The sequence below is a fragment of the Garra rufa genome, chromosome 15, assembly GCF_049309525.1.
Source record: "Garra rufa chromosome 15, GarRuf1.0, whole genome shotgun sequence".
NCBI classification, from domain to species: Eukaryota; Metazoa; Chordata; class Actinopteri; order Cypriniformes; family Cyprinidae; genus Garra; species Garra rufa.
Window position 1 is genome coordinate 8,786,470 of NC_133375.1, and position 22,113 is coordinate 8,808,582.

Here is a 22,113-nt window from a genome sequence, read left to right on the forward strand (position 1 = left end):
CATTAATTAGGTCAACCGGAACCGAAAACACCTCACATTACATCTGATGCACTCGTTGCATCGTAAAAAGAATGGCATCTACGCTAATATTAGTCTGTTTCATTCTTATTCCGAGGTCACCGTAGCCACCAGATCCAGCCTGTATCCAGATCAGATGGTCACTGCAGTCCCCCGGATCCAGTCCTACCCAGCTTAGATCATGGATCACCACCTGGAGATGACTTCAATAGCCGTGGATGTCAACCAGATGAGCTCCAGAGACGGATCATCAATGAAGACCTCGCCAACCTAGACGGCCATCGGTGCCACACCACGGGATCCTGACGAGTTCTCTACAATCGGACATTGGTACAAACTGCTGGTTTTGTCTGGCCAGAGGAGAACTGGTCCCCCGACTGAGCCTGGTTTCTCCCAAGGTTTTTTTTTCTCCATTTTTGTCACCTGTGGAGTTTTGGTTCCTTGCCGCTGTCGCCTCTGGCTTGCTTAGTTGGGGACACTTTCCAGCGATATCGTATACTATTTGAACTGAACTGGATGTTGATATCACTGAATTCATTGATGAACTTACACACTTTTGTGCTGTTTAAATACTGTGCAGTTGCTTTGACACAATCTGTATTGTTAAAAGCGCTATATAAATACTTGACTTGACCTGAACAAAAAATAAATTAAGAAATGAATAGATAATTAAAATGACTGTAAAAAGCATGATTTACAATTCAGATTCAGATCAGGTTTCACAAAACAAAAAAGATAGAACTCCTAATAATACTGCAGTCATCAATGAAAATTAAGAGCTTTATTTTAAACACCCACTTTCAAAAACAACCCTTAGCCTACACAAAATACGTTTCTTTTTATTTTTTCCCGACTATGTTCGGCGCACAAGAGAAATATTAGGGAAGTAAATTAATATCAGCATATTAAATATATTCGTCTATCATTGTCTCTGAGAGAATGTGCACGTCAGATGCTAAAAGCGCTGTTTTTACTTTCACTTGAACATATTGCGCAGTCTTTGCTTTGCTTGTGTAATATCCATTGGCTCACCTTCATGAAAACATAAATATGTATAAAAATGCAGTATAAAAAGATATATTTACAATATTTTGCGATGTAACCCCAACATAATGCGTTGTCCATCAACGTTTTTCACTCACTGAAAGCTACATCTGTCTGTACTCAATGCGCCGATCTCTGCTCTCATCACTGCATGGAAGATTGCACCCAAGCGCTGACCCTGGTGTGCTTGATATAAAAATTTGTTATTAGAAATTAGCGTTTGGCATTTTTTTATTTAATTATGTCAAAAGCTTTTGCCAGTTGACGACCCCGAGTTTAAGGAGTATACCTGTATGCAATTAGAGACACTAATATGTGTATAAACAAGTGAATAGTGAATGGTGAACTTACAATACCCTAGTTTGGAAAACAGCCTGGTTGATCTATTTTTTAAACATGTCAAAACAACACATGTATCATTTTTAATTGCACCACAAAGTATGTTCATACTAAGTGTGTGCGTTTATTTATTTATTTATTATTTTCATACCACAGAGCTGCTGAAGTGAAGAAGTGTGGTTAATCATGTTCTACAAATATTATTTTAATTACTTTAACATTTTTTAAAAACCTAGAATATGATCTGCTGCATAGTTTCTTCAATGAACGCTACATCTACCACTATATGAAACTATATACAAAGTTAATTAAATTTTGTCTGAGCCACATGTGTACTTCCCTAATCAAACACTCCTCATTACCCATCATCAGTTCAGTATGATTAACGGTAAGTAATCCAAGAAGGCACATTTTCACAATCCAATGAGTCCAAATTCACATTTATGGATACCATCAGCAAGAGACAGCTGGGAGAGTGGGCTTGCTAAGACAAAAGCCCTGGTGATTACTAGAGTTCACTAAATGAGAACTGGACTTTGTTTTGTAATTCAACAAAGTTAAAAAAAGTATATAAATATAAATTTGGAATTATGTACTTCTCAAAAAAAAAAAAAAGTAATAAAGTTAGACTTTTTCCTTCATGAGAGGCGTCTATTTTTAATGTTCTTTAAAATCAGTGTAGAAGTGAAAATTCAGATGGTAATAGCAAAACTGGAACATTGACACTGTATATTGCTAATAGAGGAGACATTGGGCAACATAAGACTGTATTGTCAGCATTTAATATTCGGGTTTCTCCATTCGGTAAATCTCCATCCACATTTCTATTGTATAGAACATTTACATTTTCACTGAATTGTTTCATTTTCTATGTGAAACAGTCTCTTATTTTTATTTAGTTCTTCAATTTTTTTGTGATATATGACCTGGACATTTCTTGGTTCTTCAAGAAGAAATAACAGGTAATCAACAGAGCAAGATTATCTTAACTGGTACAAATCATTTCAAATAACACAGTGACAATGTAATACATAATATCATCCAAAATGGCATTCTTCAGATTTTTCTTCAGAGGTTGCTTAGAAATTGAAGTGATCGACAAGCACAACTTTAATTTTCACAGATGCTTACATTTTTCCAAATCAACCTCACTTTTCAAACTTTGCTTTTCCATCATTATCCCAGGTGAATTTTACAGTAAATTAGAGATGGTCCTCACTGCAGAACACAAGATCCAGTGGGTGAGGTTGGCTCTAGATCCAACTCCTCCCACCTTACATTGCCCTAAACCTACCCTTCTCCACCCCTGGATGTGGATGTAACCTCGCTCCCTGGATCTTGTGTATTGCAGTGAGGGGCTACTAGTAAAATACAGAAAAAGAAAGCAGGAACAATAACAAGCTCTACCAAAAAGGGCACCTAAAGAGAATAAGAGAAAGAAAAAAATGTAAACACTACATATCACAGCTTAAATTGACACATTCTTAGCAATGTTAAAGAAAGCATTTAAATAAATATTTGTTGACTTTTTAATTTTTTTCAGCAAGAAAATAAAACACATACCATCCAATGTAACACTGGCACAGGTTTTCATGCGAAGTAGCTTGTTTGATGAGCAGCTCCACTTGAGTTGGTACGTCTAGAGTCTCATCATGAGAAAAGTCTCGTCCTAGAAAGAGTAAATACACATTCACATAAATCCATTATTATTTTTTATTAGCTGTTGACTTTTGATAATGAACAATAGTGCTAGAAATGTCTATTAAGCCACTTTTTTACTCACCAGTTAGCTTGTCTCGCACCCTGTTAATAATTTGGATCGCTTTCTTATTCAGAGCTTCAGGTTGCACAAGACCATCTCCAACTGAAGAAAGAAAAAAAAAACAAAGCTACAATTTCAACGATAAACACACAAAAAAAACATAGTCTGAAACCTGATTATTCAGTGGATTCTTGTTGATGATTCTTTTAAAACCTTTATGGCTACATTGTGTTGGCTTGCGAAAATTAAATCAAGCCCATAGACTAGGTTGACTGCTACTCACAAAAATGTGCTTACATATGTTGATTTTAGAAACATGAGGAAATAGCACCTTGTTTTTTTCCCCAGAAAAACAAGAATAAAACTTGATTTCTTGTTCAGGGGTGGAAAAATTAATCAACAGTTTGAGTATTTGATTTCTAGACTCTAGTTCTAGTTCTCTACTGCGGCAGTTGTACGGATTCTCAACATGTTTATTGCAACCACATTTCATGTTTTCTCATCAAACAACCAGACTAACGAATGGCACGACAACACATGCTTTTATTGGTTTAAACACTAGGGCAGAGCCTACATAGGGCTTTCTTCTGTGTGCTATCAAAGTGCAAAATAATTTTTCTAGACTCTAAATCACGTTTTTATCATGAAACATGCTATGCTTTATTGCAAAGCAACTTAAATGCATATTATGTTGTTTTCTTTATTTTGCAAAGGGATGAATTTTGCAGTCATTTTGAATGTACACAAATAAAAAAAGGTATTTGTTCGATTCCAAATGATGTCCTGCAAGAACAATACTTCGATTCCAAATGATGTCCTGCAAGAACAATACTGTATTACCCGACTGAAGTATTAAGCCTTAATACTTCAGGTTGCACAAGGTCACTGAAACTGTGAAATGAATCTCTTACTTACATTGTCAGTACATCTGCGCTTTGTTGTTTATGATAAGAGAATTCAAGAGCTGTTTGCGTATTCAACAATACTGAGTTTCAGCAATGTAAAAATGCCTAAAAAGAATTACGGTGCAACAAGAGCAGATCTGAATTTAATGCCGCAAACGACACTTTCTTTTCATTTTCACTTTGTTAGCAACAGACATAATAGATTTTAATTTGTCTATGCAGGAGCATTTTTGTCCAATTAAGCAGCATTTTTTGCCCAAAGTCCGCCTTCCCCAGCCTTACACACGCTCCACCTATGCGGAGGACTATTTTGCACAAAACTAAGGAAGAACCGATGACGGCACAGCACGGAAAAAGAAGCCATTTTCTTACGTTTCTTCTTTCAAAAAAAAAAAAACAGACAACCCCCCCCCCCCCTTGCATGTTTCCCTTATTTAACACCTGATTGAGATCATCAGCTCAATTACTACAGACTTCAGTGTCACATGAAAATTATTGTAATATTCTGATTTGTTATGTTGGAATAATGTTGGAAACTGCTTTGCTGCCTAAAATATTTATTTTGGAACCTGTGAGACTTTTTTTAAGGATGGAGCCCTTTGTCAGAGTCCTATCCACAAGGCTTTGGGTTTTTAATACATATATTGATGAATAATAGTGATAATGTTTGCCAGACAATAATACACCTTTACTTGTTTCTCAGGCCTAGAGGACAAAACCCATTGTTTGTGGTGATATAAGAACAATGGCCAAAAGGACAGATAGCCAAAAGATAAGAAATTTAAATGTGTCAATTCAATTCAGGCCTAAATCACTTTAGATAATAATCAGGACTTCTGAGCTTGTAAATTAGAACTACCTAGGAGGAGAATGATTGAAGTCTTCAAGAACTTACTGAAGGAGTGAATTGACTCAGGCACTGTAGTTCCAGGCTTTTTGTGGGTTGTTTCTCCCAGGTCAATACCCTCCATGGCTTCTACATGAAACATACCAAAAAGACACCACAAAAATTACCTATTAGTTTTGATAAAAATTCTGGATGAGTACATTAGATGTCACATCATAATGTCACTTTGTCTTTACAGGCCTGTCCAAAATGTGTGTAAATAAAATAATTAATTATGGGAAAGCTCTGGCAGTGTGAACAAAATCTCAGTAATTTTCTATAATCTCTCTGCTTGTCAATGTATTTTACAAAGGGGAGTTTATCCTACTATGGCACTATTAATTAGAATGGGGAAAAAAGTCAAAGACTCACCAACAGACTGTCCTGCCGAGTAGGAGTCAGTTCTGGTCCTGGAGCGCTTGTTTCCTTTAATGTTTGCTGTAGGAGGGAAAAGAAACATCCAGTTACTTGACACATACTTTTTCCCAATACATAAGGTCTGATTACAACCCAACAGCAAAATTTTAGTTTAATATTTAGAAATAAATGTAAAATGAATACACTATAATTGTATAAACAGGGTGTGAAAAAAAGCAGAGAGGGGGATGATGAAAAATACCCCCCCCCAGCAAATCGCACTCTAGGTTATAAATAGAGGTCGAGTGACACACGTCATAATCTGAAAATTTTGGTGGAAAATAAGTATTTGGTCAATAACAACAGTTCATCTCAATACTTTGTTATATACCCTTTGTTGGCAATGACAGAGGTCAAACGTTTTCTGTAAGCCTTCACAATGCTTTCACACACTGTTGCTGATATTTTGGACCAATCCTCCATGCAGATCTCCTCTAGAGCAGTGATGTTTTGGGGCTGTCGCTGGGCAACACGGACTTTCAACCCCCTCCAAAGATTTTCTATTGGGTTGAGATTTGGAGACTGGCTAGGCCACTCCAGGACCTTGAAATGCTTCTTACGAAGCCACTCCTTCATTACCCGGCAGGGGTGCTTGGGATCATTGTCATGCTGAAAGACCCAGCCATGTTTCATCTTCAATACCCTTGCTGATGGAAGGAGGTTTTAATCTTAAAATCTGGCGATACATGGCCCCATTCATTCTTTCCATTCTTTCCATCAGTCGTCCTGGTCCCTTTGCAGAAAAACAGCCCCAAAGCATGATGTTCCCACTCCCATGCTTCACAGTAGGTATGGTGTTCTTTGATTGCAACTCAGCATTCTTTCTTCTCCAAACACAATGAGTAGAGTTTTTACCAAAAAGTTCTATTTTGGTTTAATCTGACCATATGACATTCTCCCAATCCTCTTCTGGATCATCCAAATGCTCTCTAGCAAACTTCAGATGGGCCTGGACATGTACTGGCTTAATCAGGGGGACACGTCTGGCACTGCAGGATTTGAGTCCCTGGCTGTATTTGTGTCCTTAAACACTCGTTTTTTTGGGTCGACGGCTTATAAAAACGTAGTTCTGTGTTTTTTAGTTAACTGTACACTTTGTCACATAGCAGCTTTTAGACATTGTTCTGTTTTTTGTTATAAGTCAGAAATGACAGGGATTCAGCGTCCCGCAATACAAAGTCAACGGAGAGTGTTGAATTGCCCCCCCCCCCCCAGTGTGGGCGTGGCTTAAATGCACTCTGTCTTTATGTAAATAAATAAAACAAATAACAGATTCCTTTTGTCATTTGTATTGGCTACTGTTTACAGGTCAATATGGTTATCGGCTGTTAGACATGCACAAAAAGCTCAGAAATGGGCATGGAGTGGTGGGGTTAGTTTTACCTACAGTTACTTAGTACATATATTGCCCTCATCAAACTGGACAACATTCTAATTTACGGGCATTCACTCTGACCAACAGGAAGTCAGCAATTTTGGTTTGAATGTAATTTTTTTAATAAGGGGATTCATGAGATTCACACTTAACTCTTTCAACATGTTGTCAAAACATTTAGGATGCTAAACTGCCAACGGATTTTGGATATTTTGAATAGGTTGCCATGGCAAGGCAACACTACTTAAGATACCAAATGTCAAAAAGGGAAACAGAAAGCATATAATATCTTCTAAATGGGTTGTTTGATTTAGATGCTAACTAACTAAAATTCAAACTAAGATGGTAACTAGGTAAGATTCTAATGGCCAGACACCTCTTATGAATAAAAATAATATTATATAATTGTTTTTGTTGAACGGAATAACCATGCTGTTTTATGCTATTCACCAAATCATTTGCATGGTCTCTTTATTTTTATCTGAAGCTGTAGCAGCAACAAATAAAACTCTAATCACGGTGCAGTACAGTCATGCCATGTATCCACTGCTTTGTCATGATTATCAGGTTATTGTAAGATGTGGTAGGCATGCCAACCCCCCAAGTGTCTGAACATGCACAGTGTATGCCCAGCTTAAGACTTAACAGGATTGTGTGGCTCTGATATTTTAAGTCTTTTGAATAAGGACAAGTTTTATGCTCACTGTCCATAAGTCTCCAGTTGAGTAATGGATCATAGACAAAAGCCTCCAGCACAGCCATGACACTGTCCCTGTGTTCACGAAGTACCTCCATCACCGTGTGACATGTAATCCGGTAGTTACCATCCAGTCCAGTTACCTGAGAGAAAACATGATCTGTTATTCAGCCAGAAACATGTCATTCATGGACAATGCAAGGGCATTTCGGTTTTACTTTAGTTTAGGGACCAATTATCACTATTAACTAACTATTATCAACTATTATAAACAGTTAATATGGCCGCATCAATCAATATGCATCATAATTAATCGTGATCACTGTTTTTCCCAGTATCTAGAAAAGTTATGCTAGGTGAAAAAAAACATTTGGGGCTTCAATGCACCAAATACACCTCCATGCAACAGACCATCTTTACCTCCATGGCATTCGTTAACATCCGGGTTAATCGGAAAGGAATTTTCTCCGGGAATTTTTCTCTGGTCATTGCAACCTTAAATATATATATAAAGTTAATCAGTCATTAACAAACACACTACTGCATGTTGCTTATTTATTATTGTTTATAAAATACCTCAAAACAGTCCCCAAAATCAATATGTAGTATCTTTCCACTGAGCCTGTCCAACATCAGATTAGAAGGATGTCTGTGGTTGGAGGAAAAAAAAAGATTATGCATGGTCTAATTAATGAATGAATAAAGTAGTTTGAATAAAGTAGTTTTTTATTAGTGTTGATAAAAAAAGCTGTAATTCCAGTTTCGTTTGTACCTGTCCCCAAGACCTAAGATATAGCCAACCATGGACATGACAGCTAGTGAGCGGGTGTAGTTGGTCCTCCTATCAAACCAAACCTGTGTAAAAAGGTAACCATTTTTAATATAAATTAAAATAAAGGAAAAAAATGTAATAATCTCATTTTATTATTGTGTTCATAAAACAACTACATTTCTGTAGATGCGATGGTAAATACATCTACAATGGCATACATTTCACCACTAACAGAATAAGTGACTCAGTATAATGTTAAATCTTTTGATTAAATGTCCATGGTAAACTGCACGGCAAACAGTTATATTTTGCATAAGGTAAACAAAGCCTATGTTAGACAATTCCAGAATAAATCCATGATAATTAATGTCACACAAAATAAATCTCATTCTGCCTACTGTAATACACTAAATAAAAATAAAAGAAACTCGGTAACACTTTACAATAAGGTTAATTAGTTAAACATTAGTTAATGCATTAACTAACATGAACTAACCATGAGTAATACATTTGTTACTGTATTTACTAATCTTCATTAACGTTAGTTAACGAAAATACAGTCGTTCATTGTTTGTTCATGTTAGTTCGCACTGCATTAACTAATGTTAACAAGACTTTAATAATGTATTAGTAAATGTTGAAATTAACATTAACAAAGGTTAATAAATGCTGTATAAGTGAAGTTCATTCATAGTTCATGTTAACTAATGTGGTTAACTAATGTTAACTAAAGAACCTTATTGTAAAGTGTTACCAACTCCTCAATGCAAAATGGGTGCTAATGTACTACTTGATGTTGTTTATACAAAATTGTAATTTGACCTAGACATTTTCGGCAGATTTTATTTCAGTCACCAAAGTATTAGTATCTGTGCCGCAGAATTGCTTGTTGAGTCAATTTCCTTTTCACTGGGAACTTTGTAGTCTGATCGGATATGTCAATAACAAGTAAATAAAACAATGCACAAGTTATTTATTGGTAGGGAGACAGAGAAAGAAAGAGAAAGGAAGAGCACTTCTGTTGCATGATCTTTATTGTGGTTCACTCAATTAGCGCACACATTATTTGGATTAAAACTAAATCGTAAATATAAAACAAAATTTATAAACATATTTTATTTTCAACCTTAAGCATCATGGCGAAAATGAAACTAGCCGCCTGTGTGAAATGCTCTAGGTTGTACTGTACTTGTCCCTCTCATTCTGGGTTGTGCATGTTTTGCTTGAGTGTTTCTGCATTATATAAGTCACTTTGGAATATAAATCGCAGCACGTTTCAGATGAAAAAAAAAGTGACTTATATTTCTGAAAATATCACAGTTAGGAGATTTCTAACTTGTGGTTTACAGTGGTTTACAGCATGCCTAGTGGATTACAGGCTGTCATTGCGGCCAAGGGTGACCTGAAAAAGTATACTAACTCATACTAACTGTTGTATAAATATTTTTTGGTTGATTGTAATACATTAAATACCTTTCTATCAAAGTTAGCTGACATTATTAAGCTGAATATGTTTTACACAGTTTAACTATGAGTTCTTTTCATATTTTATTACCATTTTATAAACCATAGCGAATAAACTGTGATAATGTAAGAAATGCTAACGCTGTCTAAATAAATACTGGTTTGACTGTATCTATTTGATAAATTAAGTTAACTAACTAACATTATAAATGTTTTTTTTGTACCAAATATAAAAAAAAAATTACAATTACAATAATGGTATTGGTACTCAGCAAGTATCATATCGGGTGAGTACTGGAAAAAGTGGTATCGGTGCATCCCTACTTCATGAAGGGAACTTTATGAAGTTATAGCTCCCCTCATGAGTACAACCCTCGGTAACACTTTATTCTGATAGTCCACTTTAGACAATCTACTAACAATAAATAACTTTGTGACTACATGTCAACCACAAGTCATCATAGTATTATCGGACTGCATAATGTCTACTAAGACTTTATTTTTGATGGTCCCCTCAAAACACGACTGTTTGATTGCAAACTGCTCTTAAACTGTGAGTCTGTAGAACACACAACAATGCCACATTCTGAATTTAAACATGGAGCACTCATATTTATACTTCTCAAAATGATAATTAAGATATCTGGTGTACAATTAAAGATATTAATGACATTTTAAGGACCTGCAGAGAGTTGTTTTATTCACACATGTGCACCTAAATGCATTTTACAATTCACCCACGTCTTTTTGAGCATGGTAATGAAGTGACTGGAATCGACTTTGGTAACAGAAATTATGTCCATACGCTTAATATACAACAACATTTTTTTGATGAAGAATGAAAGATGATAATTGCAAACCTCTGAGCTGGGACTCTTAAGCCAGAGAAGTTTGGCCAGGTCATCTCCTGCTGTATTGTTCACTGCATGCTCAAACACCTCCACCTTCTCCATGAGAGTCAAGTGATCATAGTCAGGTGCCATCTACAATATATGACAATAAATGTAGTTTTAGCCATCAGCTTAATTGACTAGGTTATTAAGAAGATCAATTTTACTACTTAAATTCTTGAATTCCTCCCACACCATCCAGACAAAGCAGCCCTTTTATTTGTAAAAAAAAGTGTCTGTGTAATAACTGCACCACAATTTGCTTTGAAAAATAAAAATAAAAAAAAATAAAATAAAACAGTACTACATGGCTTATTTTATTCAAAGCCTTAATGTGAGTAAATTTTTTTTTACCTTTCCATTAATTATTTATATACATTTATTGGTGTCTCCACCAATTCCACATGTTCACATTATTTCAACATGAAGGCAAACAGCATGAACTATGACAGTTTCTCTTTGTTGCACATGGATCAGGAAAGGAATGTGATCAGACCTATTAGTTTTGTTATGTCTATTGTTTCCCCCAAAATGAAAATTCTTAGATGAAGCCAAAGTCAAACAAAAATACACACTGGGCCCTTCTTGAATCAGGTATGTGTTTTTAATGTACAAATAAATGCAGCCTTGCTAAGCAAACAAGAATGTTATAATAAATGTATTAAAAGAGCTGTTGTAATGATTGTTATCATTATTTTTGTGTGCTTTGTAGGGCTGTGCAATAAATCGCATGCGATTGCCATGCGTATCTCATCAGTAAAGCCGGTTCTGTGTTGGTAGTAAATCTCCATCACCTGCATTCAGATGGCGCGGTATTTAAAACACTGAGCCGTAGATCACTGAAAAGCTACGCAATATCGCATTCAAAATCGAATGTGATTCATCAACGATTTTGAACGCGATATTGCGTAGCTTTTCATTTTACTAATCACAGAACCGGCTTTACAGATGAGATATGCATGACAATCGCATGCGATTTATTGCACAGCCCTAGTGTTTTTTACTTTTTTTTTATTTTATTTTACAGAAAAACAAAATTACAATACTAACTAGGGTTGTCACGATACCATAAAAATGACTTACGATACTATACCAGCTGAAGTATCACGATACCAAGTAGTATCACGATACCATGCAGTATTCTGTTAATTTAAAATTCAAATCTACAAAATGAATAAAAAAATTCATTAATAAAAAGATGTAAATGAAAACAGGCAAGATTTTTCTCTGAATACTTCACTAATGTGAATAAATGACTGGCTATTGTTATCCATGAAATCATGTCAACAAAAGTCATCTGAGCACTGCACAGAAGCTTCATAGAGTGACATTTAGATGTGGTATTTATGCATTTAGACTGTACTTATAATTGCATAAATAATGTTATAAGATAAATGTTTTAAATACAAAACTCTGAATATAGAAATATGTTGGAAAAGAATGGAACATGACGGGAAACTTAAAACCGCCAGCAGATGGCAGCAGTGTTCATGATTGAATCACTGAGTTGTTCAAACGATTCTTTCAAAACGGCTGAATCATTCAGGGGTGAATCAAATGACTCGTTTTTATGAATGGCTTAGTGAATCAGTGATTCGCCCAAACTAACGCGAATTCAGATTCGAACACAGAAACGAAACTAAAACATCTTGCTCGTGTCTTATTGCTGAACTGTCACGGGCATTTTTGCTGCCATATCTTAAAATTTCCAAGTTATATATATATATAATGATTGATAAGAACCAAGGTCAAAACCACTATGTTAATTAATGGAATTGCATTCGTGATCGCAAAGATGCTTCCAGAAACAAATTATTACACATGTTCTAAAAGTGGGCAAATGAATAAAAATATGAAAATTCTGTCTAGTAAAATATTTTGATGTTTAATAATTGATTCTTGGGCTGATATTTTTTAAATAACATTAGACAGTCGTCTGAATCAGACCCTCTCTTCTGAAACTGCAGCGTGAACAAGGACGTGCGCGTGCAGCTTCTCATTTCAAACTGAACTGAAGCATGGTGAAACACTGAATAGCATATAAAGCCTATACACTGCTTGTACTACACAAAGCACAGCAGAAAGACATTTTGGCAGTCAACTTGTAATGTTTCTGCTGGCGCGCATGAACGTTTTAAACAGTGTTCCTGCCGTGCATACAACATATCTTATGGTGCTACCGTTTGGACGATACTACCGTTTCAAAAATGCAATGGCACCGCGGTTATTTGTACGCTTTAGTATCGCGATACTACCGTAGTACCGGTATACCGTGCAACCCTAATACTAACATTTATGAATGTTGACTTTTATTTTGGCGGAAACCCGCAAGAGGACCTCAATACTACTTTTTGCTGATAGCAGCAGATTTATGAAAGATTCTCATCATGCAGATTATCCTTGCACTTTGGAATTTGAACTCTGGCTAACAAGCTTGTGCAGCACTGTCAGAAAAAATACAATTTGTGCGTGCATTAGACAACATTACGTTCTGTAGTTTATTTAATAATGGTTTAAGGCCATTTTGCGATTTCAGTCTTCATACAGTAACCAGCAACAACCACCCCTTTCTCTTCTCATGGAAGACGTGATTCTAAACAGACTCGTGCTGTCGGGGCTCGTCTTTCTCAGACAGTTTTAAATTCTTCCACACTGCCAACATGTTTGCTGCATTAGTGCGCGCCTCTATTTGATCACGTCACGTCATTGTTTGGTATAATTTATTCAAACACCAAAAGAGTTTTTTGCTATTTTCTAACATTCGGTGCATCCCTAATTGTGTCCATGACATATGTGACACTGGACCACAAAACCATGGTCTTAGATACCATGGGTATATTTGTAGCAATAGCCAAAAATACATAATTTGGTCCAAAATTTTCAATATTTTTTTTAATGCGAAAAATCATTAGGATAATAAGAAAAGATCATGTTCCATGAATATATTTTGTGAATTTTCAAATATATCAAAAATTTAATTTTGATTAGTAATATGCAACTTTAAAGGCAATTTTCTCCATATTTAGATTTTTTTGCACCCTCAAATTCCAGATTTTCAAATAGTTGTATTTCAGCCAAATATTGTCCTATCCTAACAAACCATACATCACTGCTTGGTTTTGTGATCCAGGGTCACTTGTGAACTTGTAGGAACATAATAGGCTAGTTCAGTATGTTGTGACCAAGGGGTCATGACATTCTTACGTCTTGGCCATGCAATGTGAAGTTCTGGCTTTGACATGCCTAGGACTGTGAGATCCATTTATGGTTTAATTCACTTTCAGAATAAAAATTTCCTGATAATTTTCTGACCCCAAGCCATCCAAGATGTTAATGTCTTTTCTACAAGTTGAAAAGAAATTAAGGTTTCTGAGGAAAACATTCCAGGATTTTTCTCAATATAGTGGACTTAATGAGAGCCAACAGGTTGAAGGTCCAAATTGCAGTTTCAATGCAGTATCAAACGTGACCCCAGCTGAGGAATTAAGCTGTTATCTATTGAAATTTTCAGTATTTTTTTTGGTGCCATAGAATGGAAAACTGTTTACCTTGGCTTAGTTGAATAATAACAGTTGAGTACATGGACATGACATACCATGAGTCTAAAACACCACCATTTCCTCTTTCTTATATAAATCTGGTGTTTGCAAAAGACCACTGAAAAATAGGTCAATTCCAACATAACACCGACTATTATGCAATAGCCCCGATCGTTAATAGTTACACCCCCAACATTTGCATAGCCCAATCATCAGTAACTTCAGTACATCAGTAAAACAAGGCCAGCTACTGAAGGGACATGGTTAGCTTAATACTAACGGTATCCTGTTACATTGCAGTACAGATGTACATACTGTTACATTGCAGTAAGATTTCACTTACCACATAAATGGAGAGATGACTGCGCTGATGATGGCGAATGATTTACAGATCCTGAGCATCACTAAAGCATCAAAACTTGTGTGGTACGTACTTGTGTGTTACACAGAACACGTGATAAATAAACGAATATTGAGAGTAAAATGTCGGATTCAAAACGACAGATTCAACAAAGTGCATATTAAAAGCGGCTAGAGCTCCGTTATAAATAAACATTTCCTCCATGTGCCAGCTATTGAGATGAGCAGCTCTGTGAAACAGCCAATCAGAGCAGAGCTCCTCATAAATATTCACGGACCTTCCAAAAAAAGGCAATAACAGAGCATTTCATTCTAGAGACAAATCCTAGGGTTGTAAATGGCCTTGTAAGACCGTTTCTGGAGATTTTTTTCCCTTTCCTATGCCATATACCTTCTATGTAGATATCAGAGAACAATTTAAAATATTGTTTCAATGCATTCTATGGCACCATTAAATTTTCACCATTTCACTAGCTCTACTTCACACATTAGGTATCACTTTGGAAAGGTAACGTGTGACATAGAAGGAAGAAACGTCCTTTAAAGAAAAAGGTAAAACAATGATGTCGGAAACGATTTAGAAATTTAAAATTGAGAAGGAGTTTTTTGCCCTACTCTACCTTTTTGACCCAAGAGTGCACGGATGAAAAACTTACCACAATGAAATGCTTCGCAGAGCTAGTGCAAGAACAGCATTTGTGGTTAAAAAGTTTATACATTTTATTTTTTTGGAAAATTACCCTTATTCCTCAGCTGGGATCATGGATGTGTAGAGCCCTTTGAAGCTACACTGAAACGTCAATTTAGACCTTTAACCAATTGGCTTCCATTAAAGTCAACTATATGTAGAAAAATCCTAGAAAGGTTTTCCTCAAAAACCTTAATTTCTTTTCGAAAAAAAGAAAGACCTGAACATCTTGGATGACATGGGGATGACAGGAAGCTGTATTTGATAGGTTTGAGACATGTTACCCTAAGCATGATGCGATGTTCAATGTTAAGTAGGATCTTCTTCTTTTCTCGGTAGTCTCGAATCAGTGCGTGCAGTGTGTCACAGTGAGGAACCCAGCCGATCAGACCAGAGTTGGTGGAGAGTGGGATCACAGCATAGCGCTGAATACTGTTCAAAGACACATTCATTAGAGGAAACTAATTCAAATTAAGAAGAACAAAAATTAGAGCATCAAAACATACCAATAGAGTTTTCAATCAGTTTTGAATAAGTAGCACAAGTAGACTAGCATTGTATAGCATCAACCACAAATATTAGAACCCTTGGATAATGGGCTATGACAATTTGTCTTTAAAATTGTAAATAATCACAAAACTTCTAAAAAATTCTAGAACAAATAAATGTGAAATAATTTAAATGTATTTATTTTCTCTAAATTTATTTTCAGGCTGCTTCCGGCTTTGCTACTGTTCGGACGCTTTTGCTTACTGCTCCGCGCTTTGCTCCCTGCTTTTGAACTTTTCTCAGATTTTCCTAATATTTAACTTCAGCAGATCAGCACAGTGCTCAGACAACATTTTTGATACAAACATCACGAAAAAAGGAGACTTTTTGCCTCCCACTGCCAGCAGTTTACATTCCGGAGACGGGAAAACACAGCTGCCTACTTTCAACAGACAAGAAAAATGCCTCTTCTGGAATCTACTTGCTGCACAAACTGCCACAGACTTTTACAAAGGATTGTGGTTTTAGAAACAAAGTTACTTGCTGGACTTCCAAAACAGGCGGAACACACAGAAGATCATCATCACGGACCCCCTCAGCATACAGCCGGTGAGTCCTGTGAATCTAGTCAATATCGACAGTTTAGAAATGTAGAGGAACAAGCCAAAACTGATCGACACACAAATCGATGGCAAAAACAGGGAGCGAGACCCAAAGGCACTCGAGACATCAGACTGTCAAGAGTATCTCGTATTGCTGCGGTATCAGCCTCTACCCCAGATATGGCTACGACAAGGCTTGCAAAAACTGTTGTTTTACCACCCCCTATACAGCTCGAAAACAGATTTGATGCATTAATGAATGTGGGTGAGGAATCCCCAAATGTGACTGAACATGTATCATGTCAGCCAACTCCTAACATTGCTATAAACAGGCGCGCAAGGTCGAGCAGACAGCGGCACTCAGCTCAGAGCGCAGCCGAGCCCAGGACTCTGATAGTGGGGGACTCCATTATCAGAAATATCAGTAGCAGAACTACAACTACATGCTGTTGTCCTCAAGCAACCGTCTCTGATGTGAACAAGGAACTTCAGAACATTCTAATGAAGCACAAGACTGCAAATCGAATCATCATCCATGTGGGAAAGAACGATATTCGGAAAGAGCAGTCAGAACTCCTAAAGAAGGATTTTGGTGAACTCATTGAAACACTTCGAAGACTTGAAATTCAGTCGTTCATCAGTGGACCACTCCCAGCAAGGGGAACTAACATGTTTTCACGGTTGCTTGGACTGAATACCTGGCTACAAAGAACCTGCAGTCTAAAAGGAATCAACTTCATTGACAACTTCAATCTTTTCTGGGGCCATAGACAACTGTTCAAACTGGACGGCCTTCACCCAAACAAACTTGGTGCCAGAGTGCTTAAGGACAATATCTACTTTTCACTCCGGCATCCTTCAGTAGAATGTGTGAGTCTACCCAACATGAATGGCACACACACACTTGGACAAAGTGACGACAGGACATCTTATCAGCTTCAGAGTCATCATGTGGCCAACACAACCAACAAGGACACTGACAACGCCACGCAGCCACAACAAGCACTGCTTATGGACACTTTCCTGGCTGAGCCCTGCCCACAGAGCTTATCACAGACAGACTGTGACGTATTACAACAGCTCCAAGACTCAGCACCGAAGGACGACTTTCTGGTAAACAGTCAGGGAAGCCAGGACAACAACATATTCCAGCCACCGGAAACTCCAGAGCCAGAGCTCCATTCACCAGACACATTATCCCTCTCTCCAGCATCTCCACTTCTAAGCTTCTCACAGAAAATGGAGGAACTGGTATATGCTGGAACCAGACTCTCCCACTCTTTTGCTGCAAGTCCCCAGTTATCAACTAAAAAACGGCAGGCGCCACAACCACCAAAGCCTGTGGGCCCAGCTCACCCTCCTCCTCCAGTGAGAGCTCTCCGGCCGCTGTCACAACGCCAGGGCTCAAACCCTCCTGCATCTGCTGTGAGTGAACCAAAAACAACTGATAACAGCTCTCAGTGATATGTTTCGGGTCCCCGCTACAGTAGCAGAAACAATCAGGAATGTTTACAAAACAAGCGGGAACCCAGTGTGCCTGTAGCTTTCCCTATTTCTGTTTTAATATGTGATAGAAAGTCTAAGGCTCTTTCAAATCGTACAGTTCACACATCTAATCTGAGGCTTATTAGGCATCAAACTAAGATTGCTCTAGAGACAAAAAGTGATGCGATCAAGCTAGCATTTTTAAATGTTCGCTCACTAAAAAATAAATCACTTCTGATCAATGATTTTATAACCACAAACAACCTGGATTTTATGTTTTTAAATGAAACATGGTTAGAAGACAATTCCAGTGCGACAATCCTAAATGAAGCAATTCCTTCTAATTTCACTTACATGAATGTCTGCAGAGCTGTTAAAAGAGGTGGTGGTGTTGCTGCTCTATTTAAAGATGTCTATGAATGCAAACAAGTGTCATTTGGTCAGTACTTGTCTTTTGAATATCTAGGGATTTTACTGAAAGGTATTCCACGCATTCTGTTTATCATTATTTACAGGCCCCCAAAATACTCTCCAGCCTTTGTTGAAGAGTTCACAGAACTGCTATCAATGGTTTGTTCAGAGTTTGACTGTTTTGCTATTGCAGGGGATTTTAATGTTCACATAGACAATGCAGAAAGCAAAACTACAAAAGAAATTATAACGGTTTTGAACACGTTTGACCTGATTCAGCATGTGCATGGGCCCACACACAATCGTGGACACACTCTTGATTTACTCATCAGTAAGGGTCTAAACATTTCATCCACTGTTATCAAGGATGTAGCACTATCTGATCACTTCTGTATTTTCTTTGATATATTGATCTCTGCTACCACTGAATCTAGATCAGTCTCTGTCAGGAAGAGATGCATTAACGATAACACGAGTGTGCTATTTATGAAGGCTATATCTTCAATGCCAAGCATTTCTGCAGACTCTGTTGATTTTCTCCTGGAGTCCTTTAACTCAAAAGTTAAGAATGTCATTGATGACATCGCACCTGTGAAGGTCAGACAGATGACTGGCAAAAAATCACCGTGGAGAAAGTCAACAGCAGTACAGAGTATGAAAAGACAATGCAGGAAAGCTGAGCGGATGTGGCGGAAGACAAAACTTGAAATTCACTATAGCATCTATAAAGACAGCCTTCATGCTTTCAATGTTGAACTAGGTAAAGCTAGACAAACATTCTTCTCGAACCTTATAAACAGCAACTTAAACAACACTCGCACTCTTTTTGCTACCGTTGAGAGACTAACAAACCCCCCTAGTCAGATCCCTAGTGAACTGCTCTCTGACAGCAAGTGCGATGAGTTTGCTTCCTTCTTTTCTGAGAAGATCAATAATATCAGAAAGACAATTAGCACACCCTCAAGTTATGCAGAGATCAGACAGTTTCGACCGCAATTTCAAAAAGAAGTCATTATGTCTACTTTTGAAGAAATCGATAGCAACATTTTGGAAGAAACAGTAAAGCACCTCAAATCGTCAACCTGCCCCCTTGACACACTTCCCACATCTTTTTTCAAAAGTGTGCTTAGCTGTTTAGAAGCAGATCTTTTAGAAGTGGTGAACACCTCACTTCTTTCTGGGACTTTTCCAAACTCCCTGAAAACTGCAGCTGTTAAGCCCCTTCTGAAAAAGAAAAATCTTGATAACACCATACTGAGCAACTATAGACCAATTTCAAATCTTCCGTTCATAAGCAAGATTATCGAAAAGGTTGTTTTTAATCAGCTGAATCACTACATAAACTCAAATGGATACCTGGACCATTTCCAATCTGGCTTCAGACAACATCATAGCACAGAGACAGCGCTCATAAAGATAATAAATGATATTCGCCTAAATTCAGATTCTGGAAAAATATCAGTGCTGGTATTACTAGATCTCAGTGCTGCGTTCGACACTGTCGATCATAACATTCTTTTAGATAGACTGGAAAACTGGGTCGGGCTTTCTGGGATGGTTCTAAATTGGTTCAGGTCATACTTAGAAGGGAGAGGCTATTATGTGAGTATAGGAGAACATAAGTCTAAGTGGACGTCCATGACATGCGGAGTCCCACAAGGCTCAATTCTAGGGCCGCTGTTGTTCAGCCTGTATATGCTCCCACTAAGTCAAATAATGAGAGAGAACCAAATAGCATATCACAGCTATGCAGATGATACCCAGATTTACCTAGCCTTATCACCAAATGACTACAGCCCCATTGACTCTCTCTGCCAATGCATTGATGAAATTAACAGTTGGATGTGCCAAAACTTTTTACAGTTAAACAGGGAGAAAACGGAAGTCATAGCATTTGGAAACAAAGATGAAGTTCATAAGGTAAATGCGTATCTTGACACTAGGGGTCAAAAAACAAAAAATCAAGTCAAGAATCTGGGTGTGATTCTGGAGTCAGACCTCAGTTTCAGTAGCCATGTCAAAGCAGTAACTAAATCAGCATACTACCATCTCAAAAACATTGCAAGAATTAGATGTTTTGTTTCCCGTCAAGATTTGGAGAAACTTGTTCATGCCTTTATCACCAGCAGGGTAGACTATTGTAATGGTCTCCTCACCGGCCTTCCCAAGAAGACCATTAGACAGCTGTAGCTCATACAGAACGCTGCTGCCAGGATTCTGACTAGAACCAAAAAATCAGAGCATATTACACCAGTCCTCAGGTCCTTACACTGGCTTCCAGTTATGTTTAGGATAGATTTTAAAGTACTTCTACTCGTTTATAAAGCACTCAATGGCCTAGGACCTACATACATTGCAAATATGCTCACTTTATACAAACCTAACAGACAACTCAGATCACTAGGATCGAGTAAGTTAGTAATATCAAGAGTTCACACAAAACAAGGGGAATCCGCTTTTAGCTATTATGCCGCCCGCAGTTGGAATCAGCTTCCAGAAGAGATCAGATGTGCTAATACATTAGCCACATTTAAATGCAGACTCAAAACTCACCTGTTTAGTTGTGCATTTATTGAATGAGCACTGTGCTACGTCCGAACAGATTGCATTATTTTATGTATAATCATTTTACTGTGCAAATTAATTTTAAAATCAATTTTTCTGTTTTTTATTGTTGTTATTGTTAACCATTCCTACTGTTTTTAATTAATTTAAATCAATTTTAAAATCATTTAAAATGTTCTTCTGTTTGTGTGATTATTATTTTAAATTTTTATGACTATGATTTTATGCTATTCCTCTTATGTACAGCACTTTGAATTACCATTGTGTATGAAATGTGCTATATAAATAAACTTGCCTTGCCTTGCCTTGCCTTAAAATGTGTGCCTAGAAATTCTTACGAGTGAAAATCTTTTTTTAAGGTATGTTTTTAAGTTCTCTTAAAAACACAATCTTAAGTTTAAACCTAATTTAAAATTAAAAATGATATGAATTTCTGTTTCACTAGGTTATAAATAAGATTCCTGTAGTCATCACTATGAGACAGAGCTGAGAACATAATTATTGAGACAAAAGGCTGAGCTGCACAAATGTGGAAATGGCTACAAGAAATTGGCTAAACATCAATGCAATAATACTGATAGATCTTCTGGACAGATGCATCTAGAGTTTCTGGAAGCCAGATTAGTCTTAGATCCCTTGCCCTGTGCTGTGATGTTCCTCATTTGTAGTTTGCTTTGGATAAAACCCTCTGCTAAATGAATAAAAAGTTCATTTCAGGTAATATTTTTTAAATTACTACCTTGAATGAAAATACTGAAAATTTTTATTCAATGATTAGTTTGTATCATCATTTAAAATGTTCCCTGAATTTCCTCTGAGGCATTTTTTATGTATTAAAATGTTTTAGTGAAAACATACTCATTAGTTTTGCATATTTATTGCAGAATCTGCCAGCTGTCATTCATATCATTTCAGCTTTTTATACTTTTATTACAAAAAGTACATTTACTGATATTCAAGCAGGCAACACACTACATGAAGAAAAACTTTTGAACATGATCTGTGTAAATAGTTATTTGTCTTTTGAGAAATCTATAAACATCTTATTGTTGCAAAAGTTATACCTATCAAGTCAAACTCTTGCAATACTTGTTTAACTCGTGAAGGGCAGTAAGAGGTTTATATGTGCCAGTAATTAATGCAAAATCATGGCCGATATACCTGCCAGCTTTCGCTTTTGTCTTTTTTGCCTGATGTAATTTGTTTTAAAGAATGTCTAATAGAGACTTGCCTCAGATTCTTGCGCAGGGAGGCTGGGTCATTAGCCAGTAAAGTGTTCACTAAGCCAAAAAGCTGCATGACCCTCTCGTCTTGCCGCAGATCCTCATGACCCTTCAGCAGGAACATGAACTCATGACCGTTGCTACCTGCAGGGTGCAGAAAGCTTTGTCTCGCCATATCAACA

General features: G+C 37.0%; 1 protein-coding gene across 1 annotated transcript in view; it reads right to left on the reverse strand.

The window, feature by feature from the left end:
* Positions 1 to 2,042: 2,042 nt before the first annotated feature.
* mtor (mechanistic target of rapamycin kinase) overlaps positions 2,043 to 22,113 on the reverse strand; it is a 185,774-nt gene continuing 165,703 nt past the window's right edge. The window contains exons 47-58 of the mRNA XM_073818557.1: positions 21,940 to 22,075; positions 15,441 to 15,588; positions 10,540 to 10,662; positions 8,216 to 8,298; positions 8,020 to 8,092; positions 7,864 to 7,938; positions 7,451 to 7,586; positions 5,327 to 5,392; positions 4,964 to 5,044; positions 3,185 to 3,265; positions 2,965 to 3,070; positions 2,043 to 2,820 (exon numbers count right to left, since the gene is read on the reverse strand). Of these exons, the coding sequence (XP_073674658.1) occupies positions 2,805 to 2,820; positions 2,965 to 3,070; positions 3,185 to 3,265; positions 4,964 to 5,044; positions 5,327 to 5,392; positions 7,451 to 7,586; positions 7,864 to 7,938; positions 8,020 to 8,092; positions 8,216 to 8,298; positions 10,540 to 10,662; positions 15,441 to 15,588; positions 21,940 to 22,075 (1,124 nt within the window). The 3' untranslated portion in view covers positions 2,043 to 2,804. The remainder of the gene's footprint in view (positions 2,821 to 2,964; positions 3,071 to 3,184; positions 3,266 to 4,963; positions 5,045 to 5,326; positions 5,393 to 7,450; positions 7,587 to 7,863; positions 7,939 to 8,019; positions 8,093 to 8,215; positions 8,299 to 10,539; positions 10,663 to 15,440; positions 15,589 to 21,939; positions 22,076 to 22,113) is intronic.